We start from the raw sequence: 11,051 nt of genomic DNA, 5'->3' as shown, positions 1-11,051 counted from the left end.
AAAGGAGCCGCTCCTAAAACTCTTAAAGTCCAACTGAAATATGATAAGAATAAACACAGGAGATAATTAATGCATGTAATGAAACTCTGAAAGGTTATTTTGTATTTGAAACTATTATGTACTCAATTTGGCTAAATGAGTTTGTTTTAGCTTTATTAATCTTAAAATAGGGCAGCCAGTTTTATTCCTGTATTTTTCTCTTTCCTTGATATCGACAATGATAGAAATGGCTTTAAGAATCTTATAGGTATGATGATCCTTGCTATATGTTTGTGTTATTGGTTAGTGTTATCCTGTATTTCCCTTTCCCTTTGTAGTTTTGTAGTAAAAAAGCAATGGAAAATTATATATATAAAAAATTAGCTTCACTACAGAGATGGGTGGGGAGAAATTGAAGGATTTAGTCATTTCCCCAGCTAGGGCTGTGATGAGCACCCAAGAAATACTCTAGCCCGGCTGAATGGATAGCAAGTGATAAATGAGACTCAATGTAAATAAATCAAAAGTAATGAACAATGGGATAAAAAAAACCCACCCCTATATTAGATATACAGTGGTAGAGTCTGAAATGGCTACTCTGTCTTGTGGGTCATACTTTAATGAAAATCTCAATTAAGAACATAAGAACATAAGAGACGCCAATGTTGGATCAGGCCAAAGGCCCATCCAGTCCAACACTCTGTGCCACACAGGGGCCAGAAATACCAGTGGTCCACCAGTGGGGCCAGGACATTAGAAGCCCTCCCACTGTTGAACCCCCCCCCCAAGCATCAAGAAGACAGAGCATCACTTGCCCCAGAGCCCCTATCTATACCTTGTGGCTAATAGCCACTGATGGACCTCTGCCAAGTGGGGAGGGTAAGAAATAGAAAATGACAAGCGTTAGAATGCCTTTTGTATAATCTATGATTGAGCCACATTGAGCAGCACAGTAAATCATTATTACAAAGTTCTGATTGCCTCATTTCAAAAAAGGTATTAGTGTTTGAAAAGGGCTACTAAAGAGACTAAAGGATTCAGAGATTCATTATTAGTAAAGCTTAAAAGTTTGATATTTTTTCAATTCAGAAAAAATAGGACTGCAACATTTAGTTAACAAAAGGGTGACATTTATGACAAAAGGGTGCATTTATAAAATAACAAAGGGTGTAGAGAGGTTATGTTTATTTTGTTATGTTTAGTATCAAAACTGAGGATTCACAATGGGCACTAATTTCAAAACAAAGCATTACCGTCCAACATTAGTTTATATAATTCACTACAATGATCAATACACCCACTAGTATAGAGGCCTTAAAAATGAGAAGCTTAACAGAGAATAAAAAGCTGCTATTAGCCAAGTTAGCTAGGCACCATACCTCTGCATGCTGGGTACAAACAATGGCAGAGTGGTTTTCATGACCTATAGCGTACTTTCCAAAAGCTCCTGATTGCTCACTGGCGGGAACAGACGACTGATCTTATGTGAGTCGGGGTATCCTGTCAGAGGTTTAAACTATCTGAGAAAATCACGTTATTTTATCCGGAAGCGACACAAACATATGAAGCCGTAACGGCAGGTTCAAGTGTTAAAGCGTTTACCTATAGGGCTTAACGTGTGGAGTTACCACTTGCGTGCACTGAAAGCCGTTAAGCCCAATTTTCGCTCTTCAAGAGTGACGACCCACAGAGGGAGCTCTGGGGCGACTACGTACGAGCCTCTGTAGAGCCGTCTAAGGTCATAGGCTTTCAGGGAAAGGTAACGCCAGACTTTGACTCCTCCTCTAGAAGTTTCTACCGTTTAGGTAAAGGTTCCCTTGCTCGAAAGCCAGTCGAATCCGACTCTAGGGTTGCGGTGCTCATCTCCGTTTCAAAGCCGAAGAGCCAGCGCTGTCCGAAGACGTTTCCGTGGTCATGTGGCCGGCATGACTAAACACCAAGGCGCACGGAACGCTGTTACCTTCCCACCGAAGCAGTACCTATTTATCTACTTGCAATTTCTTGCTTTCGAACTGCTAGGTTGGCAGGAGCTGGAACTAGAGATGGGAGCTCACTCCATCATGCGGCACCCAGGTCTCGAACTACTGACCTTCTACAGCCTGCAGTTCAGCGTCTTAACCACTTGAGCCACCGCACCGTTTACTCAACGACTAAGTTCCAGGATCTCTCCAAGCGTCAGGAGCTACCCAAGGAGAGACGACTAGAGTGACGCATAGCTTGAACTTCCGCAATTCTCTATGGGTGCTAGGAGGTATCTCTCTATCCGTATGCCAGCTCTATGGCGAGAGTGGCCTATAAACTGAGGTGGAAGTTCAGAGTGGAAACCCCGTTGAGGTTCAGACAGGAAGTGCCTTTAAAGAGCGCGATGATGAAAGCCTTTTCCTTCCCGTCTCCGCATCTGCGGCATCGCCGTCGCCATGCCGAAGCTGAGTAAAGAGGCAAAGCAGCGGCTGCAACATCTCTTCAAAGGCGGCCAGTTCGCTATCCGGTGGGGCTTTATCCCCGTCGTGCTCTATCTAGGTCAGTGCTGAGGTGGAGGACACAAGCTTGAGGCGGTCCGGTTGGGACACAGGCGGTCTAAGCTCTGTGTCCCAACCGTTGGTGTTTCGTTAACTGCCTAACGCAATCGGTGGCGATTGTGACGCAGTGAACGGGAGGGGGCACCACATGGCGGGGCGGCTTGAAGGATCACGTGGGAGTTTTTCTTCTTTCCGTTGATGCCAGCATAGCCGTCGTTGGTCACGTAGAACGTCTTTTCACCTCAGTGGGGACAAAAAATGTTTTAGAAAATCGTTCTCCCCTCTTCCATTCTATGCTTACAACAGAACCCTGTGGGGTAGGTGGGCCCAAGACTTAGGGACTAACCCAAGGGCACCCAGCGAGCTTCCGAGACAGAAAGAGAGTCAAAGCCTGGATCTCCCAGGTCCTCGGCTGACGTTCTAACAGTTTCATCCCTTCTCACGTCTATTTCCTCAATCTAAATGTATGCATTTATCATGTTTATATTCTACCCTTCCTCCAGGAGCTCACGGTAGCATGCATCATTCTCCGTTTTATCTTCACAACAACCCTGTGCGGCAGATTAGGCGAAGAGAGAGTGATTGGCCCAAGGTCACCCAATGAGCTTTATGGCTCACTGGGGTAACTGCCCCCTGCTCCAGTGTTGTGAATTTGGAATCTTGTCCAAAATTAACAAAATTACGGCGTGAGCTGACTTGGGACATTTCTCCCTGATTGACTGATGTCTTACTTGCAGTGTGATTCTTAATGTAAGGAAGTTGTCAAAACCACCTTAAATAATGCAGTCCATAGTACACATTTAGGACAGTTTAACTCCAGGAGCTCACGGTAGCATGCATCATTCTCCGTTTTATCTTCACAACAACCCTGTGCGGCAGATTAGGCGAAGAGAGAGTGATTGGCCCAAGGTCACCCAATGAGCTTTATGGCTCACTGGGGTAACGCCTCCCTGCTCCAGTGTTTGGAATCTTGTCCAAAATTAACAAAATTAAGGCGTCAGCTGATTTGGGACATTTCTCCCTGATTGACTGATGTCTTACTTGCAGTGTGATTCTTAATGTAAGGAAGTTCTCAAAACCGTTGCCATGCCTGAAATAATGCAGTCCATAGACACATTTAGGACAGTTTAATACAACTAGTTGTGTTTTAATTATTCTGTATTGACAAAGTGAGCTTTGAGTCACAAAAACATATCCTGGGAAATTTTGTTCATTTTTTGAGTTGCTACTGGACTTCAATTTTAATTATCCTGTGTATTCATGTAGTGGACTAGGAACAACAACAACAAAAGCATGGGAAAGCCACTGCCCCAGGGTTCCACAAACAGAAATACTGTCCATCAGTTTCTCTTTTATTCTGTCACAAATTACCTATCCAACAGAGCCCACTAAAATTGTTAGAGCCTGTATCCCAGGTGAGCTATTCAAAGTCCTAAAAGATGATGCTGTTAAAATGCTGCACTCCATATGCCGGCAAATTTGGAAAATGCAACAGTGGCCACAGGATTGGAAAAGGTCAGTTACATTCCAATCCCAAAGAAGGGCAATGCCAAGTCGTTGAGATCAGTGAGGCTTCCTCCCAGGTTAGTGGGGAGGCCTCATTGATTTTTTTAAACCATCCAGTTGATTCATCACATGATTATAAGGATAGAAATTGTTTTTTCCTTCTGGATATTTTTGTCAAATGCTGTTGTTTACCTTGTAGGACTTTGGCAGTGAGATTCTAACCAGAGTTATACCCATCTAAGGTTATAGACTTAAATGGATTTGGATGTAACCCTGTTTAGGATTGCAGTGTAAAATAGCTTCTGATTTACCAGTTCCGGAGGTCAGAATCTTGTTCTTGTGTCTTGTAGAATTAGAATTATCTTGTCAGATTTTTAACAAAAGCCATCATGTTTAAAATAGATTATTTAGGATGAATTTTAGATATTCTTTTCAAAGGAGTGCTGTCAGAGGTGTTGAAAATATCTTCCTGGAGGAGTGAAAGAACCTGCTTAAAATCAAACCTATTTTTAGTATTTATATAGTATTTCTGGCACAGTATAATTTATGTCTAAGTTAGGCATATTCCCATTGTGTATGGCTGAAATAGGAGACGAGTAAAAGCCAAATAAAGCCTTATTATTTTCTGTAGGTCTGACTGAAGTGTGTTATCAACAATAAGTTCTTCAATTTCTGTGCCACAAATATATGAACAGCTAGACGCACTAACATAACACATAGGTTAAAATTATTAAAATTGCTTATTCAGTAGATGTGTTATTTCATTTTTGGTGGAAGGAAGTTTACTTGGTGCTTGGAAGTTACCAAGCTTCCTGACACTGGCAGCAGAATTTCAAAGGGTTTGTTACAGGGGTTTTCCCAGGTCTTGGTGGATTCATTTAGCAAAGAACTTCTATTCCCTGTATTTTCACATGACTACTGGTAGAGGAAATTTTTGTTAGCAGTCTGACTTCCTCTTTGTGCTGCTTTGTGAACAAGGTAGCTTTCAGTATAAATGTATCAATGGTGCTGCTAAATGTCCAGGGCACAATGATCCTGCCCTGTAGAGCATCATTCATAAGATCGTTTTTCATTGCACTAGTCAATAATTTATTTGATTCGTTAAGGAAACAGTCCAAGCTTATTACTGCTGCTTGAGTAGTCACCCATTCTTCCATTAGCAAGAACGGAGCCTGCTTCTTCCTGGGTTTGGTGTGCAATAGATGCCTTGCCATGAAGGAATGACTAGCTGGATGTCAGATGGGACTTTAGTTATGCATCCTTTGTTCCCATTTAAGCCCCCATGGTGGGGGATGTGGGCTGTCGTAAAGCAACAATGGGATGGGCTTCTGCACTTTAATGTATTGGGGGGGGAATAGTGGGGGATGTTGCATTTCTCTAAGCCGTAATATTGTTTGTTGTTAATCATCAGTGTACATATATATGTATATGAATACCATCTATAAATATTTGGTGTTATGTAAAAGACAATAGACATAAATTGACATATTATTTTTCTGCCTTCAGGCTTTAAGAGAGGTGCAGACCCTGGAATGCCAGAACCAACCCTTTTAAGGTATGTGTTTGTCTCTTAATACTTATGCTGAATCAATGAGCGCTAAAAGAAAGGAGGTGAAATGTGGTTACCAGAAGATGGTTGTATTTATTTATTTATTATTCGTATTTATACCCTGCCCTCCCAGCGAAATTCTAAGCCAAGTCAGTGGAGCTTAGAAAGGCGCAACTCTACTTAGGATGGCACTGGTATACATGTGAGTGACATCAGGCAAATTATGTTCTGGACATTGTTGAGTAATGTATACGCCAGGATTGATCACTGACATTACTGTATCAAGATTTTTGTTCAGTGCCCTGACCTGGATAGCCCAAGCAAGCTTGATCTCGTCAGATCTCGGAAGCTAAGCAGGGCTGACCCCAGAAAGTAATTGGAAGGGAGACTTTCGAGGAATACCAGGGCTCAGGACGTAGAGGCAGGCAATCAAGCCACCTCTCTGAAAACATCCAAACCCCTGTAGGGGTCTCCAGAATTCACCATGATTTCCAGGCATGGTACCATCGAGTTTCCGGTCCCATTACCAGAGCATTGCCCAGCTACGTGCCTACGTCACGTCTGGGCAATGGAATAGTGCAGCACCTGTGTTCCAAGCAAGAATCTTCCGGCGGGGAAGCATGTGTAGGTAGGTACTTGGGAAGTACCTACCTACACATCGTAGGTAGGTACTTGGGAACCCTATTGTGATGCTTTATTTTAAAGATGCTCAGGAGAGCTGACATTTTATTACAGTGTATTATTCAATATTCTACTCTCTGTTAGTTTCTGAGTATTATTTAGAATCCTGTAATTAAACTGTCACATTAAATGCCATTATTTTCTTTAACTGCATGTGATTAATTAATTGATCTTATGTTTTATCATATTCCTGAAAGTTTTGCCTATATGATATGTTTAAGGTTAATAGTCATTGCTGCTTATGGAAAAGGAATCATTACATGAATATGAAATGTAATAAGACAGTTGAGAATCTATACCTATCTCGAGTTCATGATTACTAAACCAACTTCATGGAAAGGAATAAAATGATCACAAACACTGATTTCTACAGTAAGAGTTTAGCCATGGTAACTACTTTTCTATAACATCTTAGAGGTTGGAATTGCCAGCCACTACTACTGACCTGGATTGCTATATCTGGAAGGATATGTGCTGTTGAACTCTGTATCAAAATATTAGTTTATTGTATCTCACAAATTTATAGTTAGTACTTAATTCGTTGAAAATGTCACTCTACTAGCCTCAAAAAGAAAACAAGATAGAGAAGGAAGGAGGGAATATTTTTGTGATATTGTTAGTCACTGTGGGAAGAGAAAGGAGTGTAATCATGCCTGCATATTCTGTGATAGGGAGGACCCCTTACATTTCATGACTTTACGCTTGCTCCTGAGGATATGGAATCTAAGAGGTCTTCCCTATCACGTAATGTGCAGGCATGGGTACACACTCTTTCTTTACAGCCCACTGAGAGGAAACTGGCCTCCATGCAGTTCTCAGAAGCGGAAAGAGGGAATGAGGCAGGCTTCCATTACATGTATTCTGGTTTTCTGGAGTGAGAGGAGTACTCATTCCATGCTCTCTACCCTTTTAGTGATAGCTGACAAGTATGAAACCCCCCACCCCCCCAGCCAGAGGAAACAAGTTGGGGTTAACTGGAAGTGTGAAGGCAATTGACTCAGAGTTGTGGTTGCTCCCCTTGAGCCCATGTGTAGCAAAATCATCCTTCTCTTTCCCATTATACTGGCAGCATTAGCTTACTATAACAGTGGTAGAAACTTCTGTGTAATGACAAGTTCAGTGTGCCAGAATCTTACACTCAAGTAGATGCTTTTCCAATGTTGTTAAAATGTTTTTAGTAAGCTCTAACATTGCTCTTGTTAACATGCTTCAATTCATCCAATGGGTATGGTGGCAAAATATTTCTGGAAAATGGAGTGACTAAGACTTCTTGGTGAAGCAAGTCATCCTCTATATCCCTCCTTTATAAACTAAGGAAATTGTAAGACTTTCCTTATTGAAGTTGGGTTTGGCTGCTTTGCTTTGTTTTCTTTAAACTGAGAAATATAAAACAGAATAGACTATGAAGGTATTATTCTGTAAGAGGAAAAAGTAGTGAAAATTTTTGGTTTAGAAATCCTTATCTGTTCTTTGCCTAGGCATTCTCCCTGATAGTCTACTGGCACAATTGGACTTTTAGTCTTGTCTTAATGATTCACCAATCATACCCAGGTTGTTAGCTTAGTTATGTACATATTGGGATCTTCCACAGCAGAGTAATTTTTTTGTAGTCTTCAATGTTTTGCTGCTTATAATATCTTAGAGATCTGACCTTGATCCTCTTTTTCTTTTTTCTCTTTTAGTCTGCTTTGGGGGTGAAGGAATTTAACCATAATATTCTGGAAGTAGGCACTGAACAAATAAAATTGCTGAAGATGTATACATACCATCTGTGGAGCTTTGGCACTGGTCAGCACTTCCCAGACATCGTAGAATATGCTTACAACACAATGGAATTTCTCTCAATCTAATTTATTTGTGTCACACTTTCATTTTCTTTTGTTGGAATAAATGTTTCATCTGAAACCATTGATGAGGAAATTCTGTTTTTTATAGTTATGACATACAGTGACTCAATTTCCCTTTTCCAGTCATGGCCGGACCGTCCATAGACCCAACTTAGGTAGTTACCTAGGGCGCACACTTTGAGGGAGGTGCCATGCTGGCCGGCCTGCCGCCCCTCCCCTCCCACGCCTGAGTCACCTTGCCTTGTCTTGCCAGCCCTCCTCGGCTTGCTTCTCCGCTTGCCCTGTGCTCCTCGGAGGGTGCTGCGCTGGCCTGCCTGCCTGCTGCCCCCCCTCGCCTCTCAGGCACTTAGGAACAATGGCAGGAGGAGGAGCTACCGGCTGACGCTGCAGGAGAACCCCGCGGGGAGGACTCCCTCGGAGGTAGGAGCTGCTTGGGGCCTCGTGCCTCTCCGAGCCAGGTAAATGTGGCGCCCTCGCTGATCTCCTCCTGGCAGGGTTTTTTTTCAATGGAGTGGCACAGTCTGCCTCGCATGGATGTCTCCTTTCAGGGGCACCTTATTTAAACTCTTGATCTTGGCACGCATGCGGGAAGGAGGGAGGGTGGTGGGTGGGGGCTCTGGCTAGGCCGCACAACGGGAGGGAGAGTCGCGGGCTCTGTCAGGTGGAGGCGGCTCGCTTCTTTGTCACTTGGGGCGGAGAAGCGAGGAGAGGTGGCGGCGGAGGGGGGAGGTAGCTCCTTACTTTGATTGCCGCTGGGGAATTTCAGATTAGAGGAGTTTATGTTGGAGCACTCTAAGTGGGGAAGAGTATGAGGCTGGTGCAGGAAGGGAAGGGGGGAAATGGGAGAGGAGAGAGATTCCCTGTTTCTGAACACAACATTTTGCAGCATTTGGTCTTCCCTCATGTTGCCCTCAGCTCTCCTTTGAGTATGTTTTTGGCCCACTCAGTGATGTTAATTCTTCATTCTTGTGTTTTAATATTTTTCTTTCTCCTGTTACTTTTGTCATTGTTTTTCCATTGGATCTTCACAGTTTTTCTCTGCTCCCTCCATTTTCATTGAATCGTGCAGCCATTCTTTTCTTCTTCAATTTTATCTATACCTATGTCTTTTTTTTTGCTTTGTATTAATCTCTGTATATTACTTCGTTTAGTTTATCCTCTGCTTCCTCTTCCCTCTTTCCAAAGATGCATGTTTTCATGTTTGTACTTTTTTCCTTTGTATCACCTCTCTAGCCTCACCTAGTGTGCAAAAAAACCTGGCATTGGCCCTGTTATCAGTGTTTCAGAATCTAGGGATTTAATTGTTTCATCCTTCCCTGTGTAATTATTTAATTCTAGGCTGCTTGCTCTTCACCTAACAAGCATCTATGGAGCATTCCATAGATGACATCGTATTTTCAACAATGATGCAGAAAAAGTTGTCATGGTCAGTAACCTTACAATCAATGTAACATCCATTGAAAGCACCTTGCATTCATTCTAATCACTATTATTTTGAGAACACTAGAAGACAACAGCCTCTAGGGGCAACGCACAACTTGCAGCACTCGTTATTTAAGGGGCTTTTCCAGCACACGGTAGGCATCACTGGGACACCGCTACCATTTTAAAGGCATTTTGAAATACCATGAGGACCTGATACTGATTGGGCTTGCAGTGTGGTGCATTTGTTCCCCCTATGACTGTTTTGGCAATCAAAAAGGCATGGGGAGAATGAGTGCTGTGCTGCAGGCCCAATCAGGATGAAGCCCTTGTATATTTTAAAATGGCAGCAGCCTCATGGTGGCTAAAAGGATACAGTCACATTTAGTTTGACTCTTAGCCCCGCAGCCAGAAATTTTCACTTGGTGGGGCATGGGGAAATTTTGTGGGGCAGCAGGGGAGGAGGGAGAGGAGCGGCCACATGCCTTCCCTGAACTCCAAATTGCCGCGTGGAGTTCAGGGAAGGCGTGCAGCTGGCAGCCGCCCCTCTGCCTCACCTCCTGCTAGATTTAAAGGGCCCACTGATCAGCTGGAGGGCCCTTGAAATCTTAGAGGGGGGGAGGGAGAGGGGTGGCTGCAAAATTTAAAGATTCCTCCAGCTGATTGGTGGGCCACGTGCTCTGCTTATCAGCTGGAGGGCCCTTTTAATGTCACAGGGGGAGAGGGGCAGCAGCTGTTGTGGGGTTTGCCTCACATTTGAGGGGGTGGAACCCCAAAATGCGCTATCCCAAAATGCACCATTTGCTTTTGGGTCTGCTTTTTGGGTCTGCTTTTGGATGTTCTTTGTAAGCATTCAATTCAATGTTTTGCCTCACCCCCACATCATAGAGGCAATCTGCACTTTTCCTGAGAATGTGAATAAGCCTTTGCCTGGAGAGAGGCCTCACAGGGAAAGTCTAAGATGAGCAATCTAGGAATGCTTAGGGCTCAGGAAGGAACCAGAACCTCAAGCACAGTGCATGAATGCTTGTCAGATCATTATACAAGTCATTATCTTGTAACAAAATCAAAAGTATTTTGAAAGCTTCCATTAGCACAATAATGTACTACTGACTTCAAGGCCAGAATGACAGCTTTAGTGCCATTCCCTTGTCAAGCATCAGACAGCCAAGGAACTAGGAAATCAACAGCAATCAAGTATGTCTTATGTAACAGCCTGCTATTCAGCACTATTACCCTAGAAGGAGAAGCTGAAGACTGGTGATAATTGTTGAATTAGTTGTCAAGATCTGTTAAGATTTTAACAAGTAAAGAAGTACACGTTAATGGCTATATCCCTGGTGATGACAGGCCATAGCAGCTGGCTTCCAAAGGCCAGGATTAGTGTGTGTTTAAATTACATGTATGAGAATGTTACTATGCAGATACAGAATAATCTAGTTAAAATTGATTTTTTTTCCAGTGCCTTGAACTTTAGGGCTACAGATCTCTTATAGTCTGAGAGAAGCAAAGGGTTGATGTAGCTGTAGTCTGTTATGGAAGAGAGAG

The 11,051-nt window shown here is 43.0% G+C and overlaps 1 protein-coding gene across 1 annotated transcript; it reads left to right on the top strand.

Moving 5' to 3' along the window:
• The first annotated feature begins 2,296 nt into the window (after positions 1-2,296).
• On the top strand, positions 2,297-8,117 carry TOMM7 (translocase of outer mitochondrial membrane 7 homolog (yeast)). Its single transcript, XM_015417998.1, has 3 exons — positions 2,297-2,499; positions 5,511-5,559; positions 7,917-8,117. Exons 1-3 carry the CDS (start codon positions 2,397-2,399, stop codon positions 7,930-7,932), a joined length of 168 nt encoding a protein of 55 aa, XP_015273484.1. The 5' UTR covers positions 2,297-2,396; the 3' UTR covers positions 7,933-8,117.
• The last annotated feature ends 2,934 nt before the right edge of the window (positions 8,118-11,051 follow it).

This window comes from Gekko japonicus, unplaced genomic scaffold (assembly GCF_001447785.1).
Source record: "Gekko japonicus isolate JY-2015 unplaced genomic scaffold, Gekko_japonicus_V1.1 scaffold1165, whole genome shotgun sequence".
In the NCBI taxonomy this organism is placed as follows: domain Eukaryota; kingdom Metazoa; phylum Chordata; class Lepidosauria; order Squamata; family Gekkonidae; genus Gekko; species Gekko japonicus.
The sequence above is the reverse complement of the archived record's forward strand: the minus strand, read 5'-3'. Positions and strand labels throughout refer to the sequence as shown.

What these genes read in the sequence shown, in the direction of transcription:
- TOMM7 (XM_015417998.1), top strand. Translation starts at nt 2,397, where the DNA reads ATGCCGAAGCTGAGTAAAGAGGCAAAGCAGCGGCTGCAACATCTCTTC. An exon ending in CCCCGTCGTGCTCTATCTAG is followed by an intron (nt 2,500 to 5,510) that starts GTCAGTGCTGAG and finishes TTCTGCCTTCAG; the next exon opens with GCTTTAAGAGAGGTGCAGAC.